At 33.6% G+C, this 19948-nt stretch overlaps 2 protein-coding genes across 2 annotated transcripts in view; both read left to right on the plus strand.

The window, feature by feature from the left end:
* LOC125656415 (inhibitor of nuclear factor kappa-B kinase subunit epsilon-like) overlaps positions 1-19948 on the plus strand; it is a 67724-nt gene that overhangs the window by 26497 nt on the left and 21279 nt on the right. The window contains exons 12-14 of the mRNA XM_056144777.1: positions 7131-7240; positions 14576-14692; positions 18361-18459. Coding sequence (XP_056000752.1) covers positions 7131-7240; positions 14576-14692; positions 18361-18459 — 326 coding nt within the window. The remainder of the gene's footprint in view (positions 1-7130; positions 7241-14575; positions 14693-18360; positions 18460-19948) is intronic.
* LOC130048262 (uncharacterized) lies at positions 21-4866 on the plus strand. Its single transcript, XM_056144778.1, has 4 exons — positions 21-3052; positions 3154-3527; positions 3681-3899; positions 4042-4866. Exons 2-4 carry the CDS (start codon positions 3210-3212, stop codon positions 4576-4578), a joined length of 1074 nt encoding a protein of 357 aa, XP_056000753.1. The 5' UTR covers positions 21-3052; positions 3154-3209; the 3' UTR covers positions 4579-4866.

The following is a 19948-nucleotide window of genomic DNA, read 5'->3' on the forward strand; positions in this document are numbered from 1 at the left end:
GATTGATAACCAGTATAGACTGTACTGATGCATGTGTAACTTTAGGTGATCTTGCATGTCCCTTAATCTGCATGTGCTTGTTTTTGCATGCAGCTTAATTGTACAGATTTAATGAAAGGCTTTCATTCTTCAGATTGGCAGAAACTGCCAGAAAGTCTTGCAATTATTGGTAAAGAACCATACATGTATATAATGAAGGCTCTTTTTGCCCATCAAAATGGACATTCAAGACTTGATGTTGTTTCAAAATTAAGTTAGTTTTGTGCAAGAACCTGATGCAGCTCAGTTGTTGTGCTTGATTTTACCAAAAATTACCGGAATTTTAAATCCTAAATTATGTAGAACCGGAATTATAACATCATAAATAATATAGAACCGGAATTATAACATCATGAATAATGTAGAACTGGAATTATAACATCATAAATAATGTTTAGTAGAACCGGAATTATAATATCATAAATAATATAGAACCAAAATTATAACATCATAGAACTGGAATTATAACATCATAAATAATATTTAGTAGAACCGGAATTATAACATCATAAATAATGTTTAGTAGAACCGGAATTATAACATCATAAATAATATAGAACCGGAATTATAACATCATAAATAATATAGAATGGTAATTATAACATCATAAATGATATAGAACCGAAATTATAACATCATAGATATAATGTTTAGTTGCCATCTTTGGTATTTTGACATATTTGATGACATTTTTTATGTAGTTTTTCCTCTAATAAACATCAAGAGCATGAGGTTTACACAAACTTCATATATACCATAGATTTATCTTTTCAGAACACATAAGTGATAGTAAATTTTCTGTCCAAAGCTCTGTTTCCTATGTTCACAAAAAAATTACATTTTAACTGAATTAATTTTAACCCCGGGGATAGGATGGCGCCACAAGGGGGGATCAAAATTTTGCATACAAATATATAGGGAAAATCTTTTTAAAAACTACTGGGCCAAGAAAGTTGAAATTTACATGAAAGCTTCCTGACATAATGCAGATTCAAGTTTGTAAAAATCATGGCCCCCCGAGGGCAGGATGGGGCCACAAGGGGGGATCAAAGTTTTACATAGAAATATATAGGGAAAATCTTTAAAAATCTTCTCAAAAACTACTTGGCCAAGAAAGTGGAAATTTACATGAAAGTATCCTAACATAGTGCAAATTGAAGTTTGTTAAAATCATGTCCCCTGAGGATAGGATGGGGCCACAATAGGAGATTAAAGTTTTACATACAAATATATAGGGAAAATCTTCTTCTCAAAAACTATGGGGCCAGGAAAGTTGAAATTTACATGACAGAGTGCACATTCAAGTTTATTAAAATCATGGCCCCCAGGGGTAAGATGAGGCGAAAATAGGGGATCAAAGTTTTACTTACAAAGAAGTAGGTACGGTTTAAGCCTAATTCTGCCCGGCGATTATGGGGAAAATTAAATTCGCGTCCCTGATATTTTTTTGTCTATTTTCTGAAAGAGCACTCCGTATCTATTCTTAAAAGCATATTAAAATCAACTCATGTATGCGCATGCGTAGTACACAATCAAACAAAGTAAGGGTTATGAAGCAATTTATGGATTTTTCATAGGTTTTGTATAGATAAATCAGTGAAATTGAACACCTCTTCCCCCGTCGCCCGGGACAATTTTTATATGAATTAAAAATTTCGGAGAAATTTGACAATTCCTCTCAGTTTCATTCCGGGCGACGATGGAAGAAGGGTTAAAATATCACTTTAAAGATGTTTACAAAATCGCCATCGTGACGTGATTTGCGGTAATCAATGCAGACATCTTAGCAACGGAAGAGGATATAAGAATTATTTGGGTATTAAATTGATTCCAAAATAATATTTGTTAGTGTTAATTATTATCTATTGTCATTTATTGAAATAATGATAATAAATTCCGGATAAGTTAAAGCCAATCGTATGTACCGGATGCCATTTTGGTCGTTATGGTTAGTGTAAACAGAATGGGGTATACCTAGGAGCAACAGATGCTTCGTGAGAATTCTCATTAAATACCAGGTAAGTCGCATTGAAGTAATTTATATAATGATCAATGATTCTTTATATAAACAATATTGATGGTGAAACTTTTAAAGCATTATATTTCACCATGCGTGCATACTTTACTTGATAACGTGAAACTTCCTTGGTACGATGAACAGCAGACGGCAATATGTTTACCTACATGCACTTAAGCTTAAATCAGTGACGTATATTCCCCAAACAACGAAATAGTTTTGTAACCATTACATGCAATAATTACAAATATAGATCATCTTTTAAAGACACTTTTAAAAGGTCTCTTTAATCTGTATCTATGAAGCATTTGCCCCCCCCCCCCCCCCCCCCCCCCCCCCCCCCCCCCCGGCCGGATTTTATATAAATTTTATATAAAAATATATTTTATATAAAAAGTGCAAGTCTATGAAGTATTATAATTGTACTAGTGTACTTGTTTGTTTTAAAGGATGGATGGAAGGCAATATAGATGTTGTTTATGTAACAAAAAGACCACTCCAGACGAACGACGTCCCGTTGGTTTGTTTCTGTCCACATTAAGGAAACACTTTTCTTTAGATGTGGAAGAAACAGACCGTATTTGCAACAAATGTCGACATAAGTGTCGGAATATAAAGGAGTCCAATACAAGACAACCTATGCTTCTTAGACCAGCCACCGAAGACGAAAAAAAAGATCCCACATTTCAGTCTCCAAAACAGAAGCGCACAAAGTCTCCATTTTCAAGTCCTCCGACTATTCCCTTGTCTATCCCATCATCATCGCAGAGCCATGGCTACTGCTTTGTTTGCAAGAAACCAGGACCGAAGCTTGTCACAGTTTCACATCATGTTCGGATGTTTGTGTTTATCCAGAAAGAAATCATCATTCCAACTGGAGCAAGATGCTGCATACGACACCTAGACAGCGAGAAAATGAATGATGAAGCTTTACATCAAATCAGGACCAATGACAACACAACACTGAACAAATCATCCATCATTGATCTCATTAAGGTAGCTTTTTTTCAGCTTGAAATGATAACTGTATGAACATGTATATATTAAAATAATAGGTCAAAATCATTATTTTTTATGATGATGTTTTTTTTCTGTAGTACCTATTTACATTCAAAAAAGTTCCAATTTCGCATTTGCGTGGCGGTCCTACAGTATGCATAAGCACCGACCCCTTATTAAACCAATGATGGTTGTTACTACAAGTGGATACATCGTATCGGTCCTTGGACCCTATCTTGCCGACTCCAAAAATAATGATGCTAACATCCTGAAACACATGATTTGCCATAATGCTGAAGAACTTCGGAACTGGTTGCAAGAAGACGATGTGTTTGTTGTTGATCGCGGATTTAGGGATGCTCAGGATGTTCTGGAAGATCTTGGAATAAGGATGGAGATGCCAGCATTCATGATACGAGGAGACAAACAGCTGCCCACGCTTGATTCTAACAAGTCAAGAGTTGTGACAAAGGTACTTTAATGCTTTTCATATTCTCAATAAATACGAGCTGATTGTGCTCCTTTATGTCATAATCACATTTCAGCTTTAGATATGAAATACAAGGTATATGAAATAATAAAAAAATGTTTTACTGTATGCGTAACGTTTTATTTGTCTTTCCAGGTCAGGTGGATTGTAGAAGCAGCTAATGGGCGCATTAAGCAGTGGCAGTATTTGGCAAAAACCTTGCCAAACTCGCAAATTCCATTCATCGGTGATTATGTGAGAATTGTAGCAGCTCTTTGCAATAAGTATAGACCACCACTTAGCGTGTCATCAGAGGAGGACCAAGAAATTGCAGCGAAAATGGTTTACCTTTCACAGAGATTAAATACACTACAGGTTAATATATACATACATCAATATCCATACCATATCCAGTGTGAAAATTCTGAAAGATACGTATATGTTTATATATTTTTTAAATTAAGAAACCTCAGTTTTATTTTGCTTATGAATTGTCAAATGTTGCTGTGTTTTACAGGAATGTGTGGAAAATGAAGGGCTTGACAGACGAGGGTTTAATTGGACAAAAGTAGATTCAGAGAATGTTACTCCAGAATTTCCAAAGTACAACAACACTGAATTGCGTCAGCTAACTCTGGGAGTGTACCAACTTCGCATGGCTAAGTCCTACACTCATGAGCACATGGACGTAGACGGTGGATTTGAAATCCTTATAAGTGACGAAATTCAAGGAATGGTGTGCGCCAAGATCCAAAGTCGCCATATGTCAGCTAAACAGTACAAATGTTGGATCACTTACACCGAGGGAGATATTGATGGTTGGTATTGCAAATGCAAAGCTGGCACAAGAGTTGTAGGAATGTGCGGCCATATCACCAGCGTTATATGGTATTTATCTTTTGGACGGCATCAGGAGTCACTGAAGGGGGTAAGGAACTGGACAACATCACTTGAAGACGCATCGGACATCCATGACGTCATTGACGGTTCAGACAGTGATGGAAATGACAATGATGTGGAAGAGTGCGAGAAGGCGAGGGTGTGCTATATCTAGTCTGGGGGTGAATGCGCGCGCACATGCGTGTGTTTGAGAGATAGAGAGAGTGCGTGTGAGAAAGTGAATATGCGACGGAGGTTGAGAGCGTGTGTGACTGTGTATGAGAAAGATAAGATGTTTGTGAGAGAGACGGAGGGAGGAGGTATGTGTTGCTGTGTGTGTGTGTGTGTGTGTGTGTGAGAGAGAGAGAGAGAGAGCGAGAGAGAGAGAGAGAGAGAGAGAGAGAGAGAGAGAGAGATCTGTGTTTGCGTGTGTACATACACTATATAAATGTTCTTCGTGTGTTCTTTGTGGTTCTTGTTTTTCATTAAATATTGCCGTTTTTGGTGAATATATATATAACCAGTAAAATACGATGTACAAAGCAGATACATGTAAGATTGTGAATGAATTACTATAGGATTAAACATTCTTTTTGAAGAATTTATCGATGTGTAAACTCCAGACATCAGTTTACTCACAAGCTAAATAAAAGTTTGTGAGTGAAATGTCTGGAGTTTACACATCTATAAATTCTTCAAAAAGAATATTTGAATCTTATAATTTCAATTCATTCAATTTATTAACAATTGCAAAAAATTGAATAGTTTCACTGCACTATGTTATTTGTTTTCAGGCGTGTATGAATACATCACGTTTTCAGATTTATTGCTGTATAAACTCTTGTTCAGCTTTATTTTTGTCCAATCAAAATAATTGTAATAAATAACATTGGAATTATAATCTTATAAGCGCAAACAGATTAATTTTATTGTTAGAATCTATGTATCTTATGCATTCCTAAAATTTTGTAGTGTAAACTTTAATACGGTATATTGCGCTTTATAAGCTAAAATCGAATCTACTATTTTGATATTCTCAAAGTTCTCGGAATATCGTTCATATCAATCAAATAAAAGTCAGGATGGAATTCCAGTGTGCTCCATTTCATGAGAAATTACATAGATGACGCTACGAACTTCGTATAACATTCGGTGATTTAAATGAGAGACACTTTAATTTTATCGCCATTTATCTTCCGAATGCACGCAACAGTTACACAGTTAATGAAAATGTAAACAAAAATAAATCTTTTTAAATTCCTTCATACAAACGAAATTTTGAGAGAGACAATAGAACTATATAGCTGTAAGATATGATTCTATACTTATTTCATTCATCTGATGGTCTAAACATTATACATTTGCTCCGTTTTAGCTTCACACAGTTAATCGCAACGTTGTTTTTGCCGTTGTGCGGCATTCCAGATTTTACTTTCATTATCATCAAATTCAGTATCAAAACAAAACCAATAATTTCAATATATTTTGAAAGTTGATACTCTTATGTGTAGTACAATTTTTTCCCCCTACAATGCCGAACGTCACAAATCATTGCTTGACTATACATATATACATATAACTTTTGGGAAGAGCTTTCGTTTAAGTATAACGTCAAAATTAACGTCAAAGTGAGCGACGTCGCCAATTTGATATGGGGTTTTCCGTTGAATATATTAGAGCTGTTATTGAAGATAAAGGATACCAATGGTCATATTCATAAATGACACATTCTCAAGTACCAGAATTAGCATTTTTGTGAGTTTCAAGGACAGGACAGATTTTGACCAAAACCGTACCTTGTCCTTTATAGGGAAAATCATTCTTCTGAAAAATCACCGGGCCAGAAAAATTTACATTCACATGAAAGCTTCCTGACATAGTCCAGATTCAATTTTGAAAAAATCATGGCCCCCGGGAATAGGTTGGGGCCACAATAGGGATCAAAGTTTTACATGCGAATATTTAGGAAAAATCTTTAAATATGAGCCAAGGTGAGCGATGTGGCCCATGGGCCTCTTGTTTTATTACAAATACAGATTTTGTGCTGAAATTTAGTTAAAGGCTTCCTTTTGGAGGAATACAAGATTTGCATTTCAGCTGGATTGGTCCATCCTTGACCTCTTTTTGAGCTAAAAATAGGTTAAACAGTTTTCCCGGGCTTTTTTTCATTATGGATACAGATATTGCCCTGATGATATTTAGTCAAAGGCTTTCTCTCGGAGGAAGACAAGTGCAGTTAGCATTTCAGCTGGATTGGCACATTATGTCGACCTACAGTACTTTAGGGGTAGAAGTAGGTCAAACAGTTTTCCAGATTTTTTTGGGTATGGTCACAGGTATTGCTTTGAAATTTAGTCACAACCTCCCTCTCAGAGAAATATGTAATCAGTTCACATTTCAACTTAATTGGTGCACCATAAAAGACCTACTTTAGAGCTAAAAGTAGATCAAATGGTTTCCTGGACTTTTTATCATCATAAATAGATATTGCACTGCCATTTTGTCACAACCTCACTCTCAGATAAATACCCATGACCCACTTTAGGCTTTTCTATTCAGAGTGTGTGTTGTATCAATTCAGAGTGCACAATATGCTTCCAGGTTGAATTTCACTGTCCAACGGGCGTATATTGTACTGTTTGTTGAATTTCACTGTCCGATGGGCATATTGTACCATTTGCGGTACTCTTGTTAGGGTTTTGCTAACCTATTTGATTTGATTTTCAGATAGATAATAGACTAGATATCTGCACATCATTATTAGAAGAATGTAAAGAAAAACACAAAAAACTGGATGAGTTGACTAAAATTATGGATTCCATAACTCAAGAAAATATGTAAGTAAAGAAACAATTAAAGTATATGTGTAAGTTTAAGGAGACAAAATATGTAGATATGTACATAGAGTAAAGTAAATGTGTAAGTTTAAGGAGACAAAATATGTAGATATGTAAGTATATATAGTAAAGTAAATGTGTAAGTTTAAGGAGACAAAATATATAGATATGTAAGTATATATAGTAAAGTAAATGTGTAAGTTTAAGGAGACAAAATATATAGATATGTAAGTATATATAGTAAAGTAAATGTGTAAGTTTAAGGAGACAAAAGACATAGATATGTAAGTATATATAGTAAAGTAAATGTGTATAAGTTTAAGGAGACAAAATATATAGATATGTAAGTATATAGAGTAAAGTAAATGTGTATAAATTTAAGGAGACAAAATATATAGATATGTAAGTATATATAGTAAAGTAAATGTGTATAAGTTTAAGGAGACAAAATACATATAGATATGTAAGTATATATAGTAAAGTAAATGTGTATAAGTTTAAGGAGACAAAATATATAGATTTGTAAATATTTATAGTAAAGTAAATGTGTATAAGTTTAAGGAGACAAAATATATAGATATGTAAGTATATATTGTAAAGTAAATGTGTAAGTTTAAGGAGACAAAATATATAGATTTGTAAGTATATATTGTAAAGTAAATATGTGAATTTAAGGAGACAAAATATGTAGATATGTAAGTATATATACTAAAGTAAATGTGTAAGTTTAAGGAGACAAAATACATAGATATGAAAGTATATATAGTAAAGTAAATGTGTATAAGTTTAAGGAGACAAAATACATAGATATGTAAGTATATATAGTAAAGTAAATGTGTATAAGTTTAAGGAGACAAAATATATAGATATGTAAGTATATATAGTAAAGTAAATGTGTATAAGTTTAAGGAGACAAAATATATAGATTTGTAAATATTTATAGTAAAGTAAATGTGTATAAGTTTAAGGAGACAAAATATATAGATATGTAAGTATATATTGTAAAGTAAATGTGTAAGTTTAAGGAGACAAAATATATAGATTTGTAAGTATATATTGTAAAGTAAATATGTGAATTTAAGGAGACAAAATATGTAGATATGTAAGTATATATACTAAAGTAAATGTGTAAGTTTAAGGAGACAAAATACATAGATATGAAAGTATATATAGTAAAGTAAATGTGTATAAGTTTAAGGAGACAAAATACATAGATATGTAAGTATATATAGTAAAGTAAATGTGTATAAGTTTAAGGAGACAAAATATATAGATTTGTAAATATTTATAGTAAAGTAAATGTGTATAAGTTTAAGGAGACAAAATATATAGATATGTAAGTATATATAGTAAAGTAAATGTGTATAAGTTTAAGGAGACAAAATATATAGATATGTAAGTATATATTGTAAAGTAAATGTGTAAGTTTAAGGAGACAAAATATATAGATTTGTAAGTATATATTGTAAAGTAAATATGTGAATTTAAGGAGACAAAATATGTAGATATGTAAGTATATATAGTAAAGTAAATGTGTATAAGTTTAAGGAGACAAAATACATAGATATGTAAGTATATATAGTAAAGTAAATATGTGAATTTAAGGAGACAAAATACATAGATATGTAAGTATATATAGTAAAGTAAATGTGTATAAATTTAAGGAGACAAAATATATAGATATGTAAGTATATATAGTAAAGTAAATGTGTAAGTTTAAGGAGACAAAATACATAGATTTGTAAATATTTATAGTATTTAAAGTAAATGTGCAAGTAGAATTAAATGAAGTATGTTGAATGTGTAAATACAGTGTGTGAAACTAACTTTAAAGTCCTATAGACTTTCTGTCTATAGTCATTTCATTTCCTATAGACCACAACAAATTTCTATAGACCAAAATTTTACATGCAATATTCATTGTTATTAAAAAGTATATAATAGACACAAATTTGATTTGGTAATCCGTTCATAGTTTAATTATATTCTTTTTTCAATTTCATGCACAAGCTTTTCAATCAGAATTTCGTTTTCTTTTTCATTTTGTTCCCGCTCAGTTTCACTGTTTGATTCTTCATCTAAGTCACTTCTACTACGTTTCGTTTTCTCATGATTTTCTGCGACTTTAGCCTTGTTGGTCCTTGTTGTACACTGACCGCTTTCCATTTGATTCCAGGACGTGCACCTTCCACATATTTTAACCGTTCAAAAAAGGACATTCTGAATTTGCACGAAAAATGGTGTACATTGAAGTAAATATCAAATTGACCCCCCCCCCCCCCCCCCCCTGTTGAAAATGAAATAATCTGATTCGAATGATTTGTAATTACATTGTGAAACATTTTATTACAGCAGGGGTGTAAAGAAATATCAGCATAATACATATAAACTGGTTCCGCTTCTCATATATGTTTAAAAAGCGGCAGGGAACCAGTTATTTACTCAAAATTCCTATAGACAAGTCGGTCTATAGCTATTTTGATCGTTATAGACCGACTCAATTTTCTATAGACATTGTCTATTGGTCCATGGTTAATTTCGCACACTGTAAATATAAAGAAAAAATATTTGTAGGTGTTTTAGTATAAACTAATAGAGAAAGTTCAAGTTATATGTAAGTCTATCTCAGCTATGTGTGCCTTAATTACCAAAATGCAAAAATTACCGTATAACGGGTTATTTTTGCGTATCAAAAATTTTGTGAAAATACCCCAAAACACTGTTGTTTTTTTTTTTATTCGCATAGTTCTTTGTTTGCGATTCTCCAAGTCACAAATTAATTGACACTTAATTGACAGGTCTCGATTTTGTACAGAACAGACATTACTGAACATTACGCATGTTGACACTCAACAAGTTAATAGGAGCGTGTACAGATCGAGTAATAACATCTGCTCACCGTTTAAGATAATTAGTACGACACCCAATGTGGTTCTACTCACTGAGTTATTCCTATCTTTTAAGATATGGTACACAATCAGTGTAAATTTTATGGGAATTTAATTGTTTGCATTAAAAAATACTCGCAAAGAAAGCGAAAATTGGATGACCACGAATAAAACCCGTTGTACGGTACTGCAAATATGCTGCTAGTTTGCAGCAAACAAAGCTGTGTGTCAAGAGCTATTTGCCAGAAGTATGCAGCTAATGCTGATAGCAGCACATAGTCTGCCACTATTAGCACAGTGTGCCAGAAGTTCACTAATTTTCCTCCAGATTTAAAATTGAAATTGTACACCAGAAGTTCACCACTCTTCATTATCTACACCAGAAGTTCACCACTCTTCATTATCTAGAATGGAAACATAGTGCCAGAAGTTCAATGCAAGTTTTCTTGAAATTTTAGAACCGAAAGAGTGTGCAATAAAAAGTCATCACAACAACTTTATCTTGAATAATTAGAATTAAAACAATTATTTCACCAGAATATTAAGTCCATCACAATTTTTATTTTAAATTTTTGGAAAAGAATTCAAACTAATCTTGATTAATTCTTGAACTTATTAAAGATATATAGACCTATAAAGATTTGAATTCTTGAAATGTTTATGAGATGTTCATAAAATTGATTTTTGAATCAATGAAGGATTTTTCCAGGAACTTTGTTTTTATTTTTTATGAATTCTGAATATATGAATGTTTAAATTTTTTAATGGGTATCATTTGAACATCTTGAAAATATCATGATATGTATCAGTCTGAGAATCAATGTGCTTGAAATCCATGCAGTGTCCAAAATACATGTATACGTGATATGGACACTCAGACAGCCCCTTCCCTCCTCCTGTCTTAGAATACGATATAATGTACTATGATGATTATTAGTCCCCTATCAGCAGAGCTGAAGGAGCCGAGGGTTTGCACTTGGTCTGTATGTCCCTGTTTTGTCTGTCAGCCCAGCAAATCAGTTTTCTGCACCTTTTTTTCTCATGCTTACAGATATTCATTTCATATTTGGTATAATGCTTAACCATAACAAGTTACAGATCAAGTTCAAAATTTGTTCTTGTCCATTTATTATTTATACTGAGTTATGACCCTTAATTGACTTAGAAAATTAATGCAAATACAGTTTTCCACACTTTTTTTCGTCATGCTTGCAGATATTCATTTGATATTTGGTACATTGCTTTACCATGACAAGTTACAGATCAACTTTCAATTTTGTTCCAGTCTGTTTAGTATTATGACCCTTGGATTAAAGCAAATACTCAGTTTTCCGCACTATTTTCGTCATGTTTGGAGATATTTATTTGATATTTTGTGTAACAGGTCTGACGTTCGTATAGTCTGTACTTCACGTTGTGTTAGTTTTATTTTATTTTGATAGTGGCGACTTCGAAACGACCCAACTACACTATGATTCAAATAGAAATGAAAATAAGAGAAATAACACTTTACGAATTTATTACCAGTATGAATGTGACAAATACACACTCCTAAAGCCTAGAACTTAGCCTAGAAACTATCAAGAAATCTCCCAACCCAAAGGTAATATAATAATTTAGTAATTAAAAAGGGACAAAGTAAACGAACAAAACGTAATTCCAAAATATGAATAATGGAAGGAGAAGAGTAGCTAGCAAGGCCAGCTGTCTCGCTTCGACGAATAGTAAGCTGCATGGCTTTATATAGCAAATTAGACAATAGAAACTGTCATTAAAGTTATTGGCTAAAAGATAAAGTGGGCGTGGTCAAATACAACGGGTGAATAATTTACATCGGGATCGAAATCCAGAAATAAAAGTAAAAGTAAAACCCAAACTACCACATTTTTAAATTGTGTTACCATGCATGCACAATAAGTTATGGGTCAATTAAGTTCCAATAGGGGATTTTTGAGTTCTTCCTTGTCCGTGTTTATTCTGCATTTAGTCACTATTATGTCATATTTTTTAGGCATATATATAGTCATTTCTGGTTTATTGTCATGAATGTAAATACATAATAGTGTATAATGTATAAGCCTGTTAAAATGGATGTTGATTCAATGCAAGTAATAGAGCACTTCCTGGATCCAGCGATGTATCTTTGTAAGGGTTTTTATGTAGTTTAGGAATCCAGTATAGGTACGGTAACTCATATTCATTTGACCCAGCGACTGGGATACTAAATGTGCCTAAAACTGAAGCATGGTTTTGAAGAATTTCATCTTTTGAAAGGGCAGTTGGAGTATAAGTATGATTACCAAAAGTGGGGTTAATGCCAAGTTTGCTTAAAATACAGTTGAAATAATGAGCCTTACAAACAAAGACAATGTTGTTACATGTACAAGCTTTGTCAGCTGGAACGAAAACATATTTCTCATGTAGCCTAACTAATTCTTTTATCACTTCTGGTTTACTAAACAACCCTATCTTTGCTCCTCACGAAAATATTAACAGCTGTGAAGGAGAAACTTCAAACTTGCTGTGCGACTACATATGCCAGAACTGGTGTAAATCAAATGTGGATTCTAAAAAATTCTAAAGAACTTTTAACTAACTTTAAATCACAAAACTTTTCTCAGATCAACAACATCAAAACCTATGACTTTTCAACACTTTACATGACCATTCCTCATGATAAATTAAAGACTAGACTTTTTGAAATCATAGACAGTGGCTTCTTCAACAAAAACAGAAATATTCATATCTAGTAATCAGTCATCCAAAAATTACTTTGTTAAATGCCACTCTGATTCCATGCACAGGTATTCTGAAGTTGAAATAAAAAATATGCAAGAGTTCCTCATTGACAATATCTCTGTGGTCTTTGGTGATCAGGTCTTCCAACAGTCTGTCGGAATTCCCATGGACATGAATTGTGCTCCTTTGTTAACTGACCTGTTTTTATATTCATATGAAGCAGAATTTATTCAGAAACTTCTACGTGAGAAGAAAAAATCTCTTGCTGTGGCCTTCAATTCAACATTTGGATATATCGACGTTTTATCTAAACAATAGTAACTTTCATTCATATGTCGAAGGGGCCTCCGTGGCGTAGTGGTTAGAGCATCGCGCTCAAAATCACATGGCCTCTCACCTCTGTTCGGCGTGGGTTCGAATCCCGCTCATGTCGGTAAGTGAGAAAGTTTCCCAGTTTACTTGCGGAAGGTCGGTGGTCTCTTCCCAGGTACATTGTATCTGAGTTCTCTCTTCCACCAATAAAAACTGGGCGCCACCATATGACTGAAAAATTGTTGAGTGTGGCGGAAAACATCAATCAATCAATCAATCATATGTCGATTCGATATATCCCTGCAAGCTCGAAATAAAAGACACCACAGAGTCGTCCACTTCTGCTTCATACTTAGATATTTTATTGAATGTAGATATTAACAGCAAACTAACAACTCAACTTCATGACAAACGGAATTATTTCAACTTCTCCATCGTCAACTTCCCATATTTATGTAGCAATATTCCATTATCACCTGCATATGGTGTTTATATATTTCAACTGATTCGATATGCAAGAGCTTGTTCTGCGTATGGTAAATTTTGAAATTGAGGCAGGCTACTTACAAACAAGTTAATGGTGCAGGGGTTCCAACAGTCTCGTTTAAAGTCAGCATTTCGCAAATTCTGTGGTCGTTATAACGATCTAGGTTGCCAATACAACCTATCATTGGGTCAAATGCTGTCTGACGTGTTGCATACTGATTGTTAGACCATTCGTGGCACACTGATTTTGACAAAGGATAACTCCATTTACCTGATCAAGATATAGGGCTCACGGCCGGTGTGACCGGTCGACAGGGGATACTTACTCCTCCTAGGCACCTGATCCCACCTCTGGTGTGTCCAGGGATCCATGTTTGCCCAACTATCTATTTTGTATTGCTTATGGGATTTATGAGAGTGATCACTGTTCGTTATCTTCACCTTTCATTAGACAGTGAGCACCCCTAGCTGTTATTAAATGGCTTTGGTAGTGACCATCTCATGTATTTAACATGGAGTTATCGATAATAAAGATCAAGAGCTACATTTAGAAAATTCCTACATCAAAGAGAAACAACTCTTGCTAGGAAATAGGTATTGAATTAACAAGCAATCTGATAAAAAAAATTCATTAAGACTTATGGGGGGGGGGGGGAGGGGGGGGGGATCAATGTGAAATTCCTAAAACTTTCTCGAAAAAACAGGTCCCTGACTTACACATGGGTCAACTTATATACGGGTATATACGATAGTCTCACAATCTGCACATGATATGTTAACTACCTAATTTGCATACATTTCAAACCTAATTTTCATGTGCAGCTCTTGAGTTGCGCATGAGCAAAGGCAAGGTTTTTCTGTATGGGAATGCTTTGTTTTTCATTGAAGTTTTACATTTGTCTTTTTACAGAGAGGCAAGTGTTGAGAGAACATTTAAACAAATGACGGATACGCTGCAGAAGTTTTCAGAATACCGAAAGTTATCTCGCCTATCCTACCACGACAAGAAACTCTACACATTTGTCAAGTGAGCTCCGATGCTGAATGTTATAGATTTTGTTTTTGATTATAATGAGAAGTTTGTAATTCAATGAACTTCTTTTTATTGACAATTGTTTAGAAGTTTATTAATAATACATGTGGTTGCTAACACTTATTTGGACTCATCTGAGTTATGCAGTTGTGGTATATATAGGAGAGAGGAGCAAATCTTTGGCTGGACTGGGAATCAAACCCGGGACCCCTGCATCACTAGTCAGGTGCTCAGGTGCTCTAACCACTGAGCTACTCGGGCCAATATCCACTGTCCGTATTGCCCTAACTACTACACAATCATGCTTGTTGTTAATAATGGGCCCCACAGGAAAAGAATCACATTGTCTGTCTGTCCATCCATCTGTGATCACTTTTGTTATGACTTGATATTTTGAATATTTTCGACATAAAGATTTTTTCCTGAGTTTACTCAGGTGACCTATTTCAATTGGTTGTCATCCATCGTCATGCATCATCCAATAGGAATTGAACATTTTAATTTCTTGATAACTACCATTCCAATTCTTTTCAAATTTGGTAGGAATTATCATTGGGACAAAGTGGACATCAATTGTAAATTAACAGGACTCCTTCACTCCTGAGGGGTGGGGCAAAAACTGCCCAAAATTGACAAATTTTCAAAAATCTTGTTCTCTACAACCACACATGTATAAGAAAAACTAAATACATATAGTGATGTAGAGCAGGAAGACCTCTACTAAACTTGTAAATTTTATGATTCCCAGGGTAGAAGTTCTGACCCCAGGGCAGGGCCAAACTTGGTACATAGTGTTTTGTAAAACATTTGAATAACATCTGCTTTGGTACTATTGATACTAAATTAAAACTATTAATGGATATTTAAAAAGTCAAAATTTTAAATTTCATGATGATTTTGGTATCAAGGTGGGGCCAAAATGGCCAGTTATTAAAGGTCAAGTACGGTGATTTTCCTAAAACTTGACTTTTACACAGAAAAATGTCTGTCGTACACTTATGGATTAATTTCCATGGCAATTTTGATAAAAATCACTTGGCGTGAAGTACACGGCGCTATCAAACTTTTACCTGAGCGATCGATAAATGTGTCGTGATGTGAGTTATCGCTCGTAGCTTATGACGTCATCTGAGACAACTTTCGATTGCATTGATAGGGTTTTATAGTGTTTACATAGAAAAGTCCTGTATTCATGGTACAATGCGCTGCTTTGAACTGCAATGTCAAATCGGGACAGGGATTAAGTATGTTTCTTTTCCCAAAAGACTCTAAATTTCGAAGAATTTGGACACTGAAACTGAAAAGAGACACTGAGATTTGTGACAAGCCACGAGGATCAGTGAGTGACACTTTAATTAACGAGGATCAGGTTTCCATCAACCCCGATGCATCATCCTGTTTGACTATAAACAAAGTGCAAAGTGATGATTAACTGGACATCCTACAAAACAAGTGGAGGGATGTATTTTAATTATATAAAAAGTTCAACCCAAATTAAGGGGGGATGCAATCCACCCCTCTCTACATCCACCACTGAATGCTCTAATGCGACATTGTATTCAATGGGTTTGCGTGCACATAAAAATTAATGTCACCCATTACCTAGTTCAAATTGATTTTATTTCTTTTATTAAATGAAATATCTTTCGAATATTGTCGTACTCATACTATATTTATAAGGGACTCTTCATTTCATTTCTTCACTATATATATTTTGAAAAAATAAAATATAGTAAAAATGGAAATGAATTCAATTTAAAAAACCCATTTTGATAAAACCTTATTTATTAGGTCAGTCCAATTTCCAAAGCTTTTTCTTCAAGTTCATTATGAAACCAAGTACAAGTTTTTCCTTTTCCTAATATGGTTTTAAGTGCTACATCAATTAATATATCATGAATCATTAAGGCAAAATTTCACACCTCAAAATGCTACAATTCGTTAACTTTGTGCCGTAATATTTCAATTTCGCATTTGACATGTGTTGTGAAGAAGTTACATGTATTAATAGGCCTAATTTAGATTTTATGATATTTTATCTACATGTAGATGTTTTTCTTTTTTTAAAAAAGGGGGGGGGGTTACAAATAGTGTTGTGCACAATAAGTTGTTTTTTTCTTTTGTCTATTGTTGTTCTTTTTTCAAAAAGGCATTTTTCAATTCAATATATATCTAGCTAAACACATTATAATCTGAATCTGATCAATCTCATACCAGTAAATTCCATTTAAAAAATACAAACGTGAGAGTCAATCTAGTTAAATACGCTCACAATCGCTACAATAGAGTATACGGCGAGTATCTATGAAGTCTGATTTTGATTAGCCTAGATTTTGTAAAATACAAAGGTTATCTTTTGATAGAACATTTTTTCCAATATCATTCCCACTTTTCTATGGACTGGCTCGGTAAATAATTTCTAACTGAGATTCCTATGAGATATTTGTCGAACATAGACTATCGGATGGTTTCGAAACGAGTGCAGGTACAAATATAAAAGGTTGAATCCCTAAACTCAAGTGTATCTACGGTATTTCACCGTCACTATCCACGGTGTTGCTAAAACTGGCAATTTCTCACAGAAATTAAAACGATGATATACAGGCATAAACAACTACAATTGTCTCAGATGACGTCATAAGAAAGGGCGATAATTCCTTCATTCGTTTCTATAAACAACGATTTTGGAATAGGTATTTTGCGCATTTACCTGGATTTAAAAAAAATAATAAACACATCAATAAACTTTTCAAAACGGGTTTTAATGAATTATAAACTTTATTTTCAAATCTATTTTTATTGCACTTGACCTTTAAATGTGAACAATAGAACATTTTTAACTTCTTGATAACTACCATTCCAATTCTTTTCAAATTTGGGATGAAGCATTGTTGGATCAATGGGGCCTCACTTGTAAATTTCTGGATTAATTTCCTACACCCCTGGGACCTTAGGGACAGGGCAAAAAAATGACCAATTTTCAAAACCTTTCTTTTCTACACCCACACATGTGCAAGACAAACTAAATCAATGGTGATGTAGACCAGGAAGACTTGTGCCAAAATTGTAAATTTCATGATCCGTGGGTTTCTGAATCCAGGGAGGGGCCAAACTTGGTATATACAGTGTATATGTGTAAAGCAGTGAGATAATACCTTCTTTAATGCTAAATTGAAACTAAATTGAAACTTAGTAGATATTTAGAAGGAACTTTTACCAGACTTGTAAATTTCATGATCCTAGTGGGTAAGGGTTTGGTTTCAGGGTGGAGCCAAAGTTATTATAGTGATTATTGTCTTATCATTTGAAAGACTTCTTGAAGTTTGCCGATATAGTATAAAAACTAAATGCATGTTTAGGAAAAGCAGAAAAGGATGTACCAAACTTTTAAATTGACTCTAGGATGGTTCCAAATTAGTAATAATGCGTTAATGTTGCGTATATTATATTATGTAAAGCTTTTCATCACTATAGGCATTTAAAAGAAAGATGTGATCTTAAAACTTATACATGATTATAGTATTCAAAATAGAATTTCATAGGTCTTTGGACTAGTGATACTTATAACTAATACTTAGGTGACGGATAAGGCAGGATTGTGAGCCGTTTGTTTTGTGACTATCTATGTAAAATTGCTTACATCCACTCACTATTTATGACAGGACCTCAATGACCTTCCACTACAAGCATGCTGTGTCGTATCTAAAGAAAGTACAACATTCCATGGCCACCATGTTCACAGCATTCAGAAGATGGCACAGGTTGTACTTCACATCATCATGTTTAGATTTTATATGACATGCATCTATTTACTGATACAATGTATTTTGGTAGTGATGATCCTGTTAAGCAATGACCTTTCAGTTTGTCAATTACATGTTTACAAATTACCCATCAATTCTGCCATTGGTTATACCCCGTAATACAAACAGTATCAGGCAGCAGATATAACGGTCCCTGAAACGTTTTACATTCCCACTTGAATGGTGAGCGAACGGTGAATGCACAGTGAGCGAACGGTGAGCACACGCAGAGCGAACAGTGAACACAATTTGGTGAATGGTGAGCGCAAAGTGAATGGTGAGTGCACGGTGAACTCAAAATCGTCTATTCATTCGGAATATTTCAGATTTTCCCCTTGGATTGTACTTATTTTATAATCAGGTAGGGAATATATATTTGAATACATCTATTCGTTCATTTTTGTGCAAGTACTGAATGTATATTTCTCACGAAATTGTCATAAATTTCACATCAATGCATGCAGCAATTATGCACAAACAAAAGAAATTTCTTATGTACATTGTTTACAATATTACATGTACAGATGCATGAAAAGTAGAAAAAATATTTTATAATGTTTAGAATTCTTAATGTTTTCATAAATCATGAATATTGGTGCATCATCTCGGTATGCTACATGCATTACATTTTGACTTGAGATACATAGCATTTAATTTCTTAATACATGAGTTTATACTATGTATGTGAAATAAAGATAGTCTAGTAATTAGCACTGTCGCAACATGAAGAATTTACAGGTGTACATGCATGACTTCAAAATTTATGAGCGCGGTTGTTTGGATTACATGTAATTAAAAAACATCCCTAAAAGGAGTCAAGATAGATGCATTAAACAAACATATAGGTACCTCATGTTGACACATAAACATTTCTAAATAGTATAAAAGGTTTATTCTCACATAGATTTTGTGTAATTCACTTTATTGCAAATAATTGTATGGTTTATCAACCTGAAGAAATAATCCCAAAATTAATGTATGACAGTTATTGTACAAAATAAATAGTGTGACCATAAATTTACATTTAGATTGTGCAATATTTGTATACTTTTGATGGGGATAAAACTGTTTATTGTACTGAACTATACTTATATTATATGTGGGGCAGAAATGTACGAGTTAAACTACTGTAACCTCTTTATTTAGAGACAAACAATACAAATGTTTCAAATTTGGGGAAAGGAGTTAATACATTTATTGACAATGTCTTTCATAAATATAGGCGTAAAATAATCGGAAAGACTTGTCAAATCAGTTTGACATTAGGGCATGAATGTGCATCAACATGTAGCATCGTGTATTTTTTTAACTGGGGGGGGGGTGGGGGGGGGGGTGGCCTTGAGGGAAAAAAATGACTTGACGTCTAAAATTCTTGTCAAGTGAGACAAAATAATAATAATAAATTGTGGTTTAACGCAGACTTGAAAATGCTATAATGATAATTGTG

The sequence above is a fragment of the Ostrea edulis genome, chromosome 7, assembly GCF_947568905.1.
Source record: "Ostrea edulis chromosome 7, xbOstEdul1.1, whole genome shotgun sequence".
In the NCBI taxonomy this organism is placed as follows: Eukaryota; Metazoa; Mollusca; class Bivalvia; order Ostreida; family Ostreidae; genus Ostrea; species Ostrea edulis.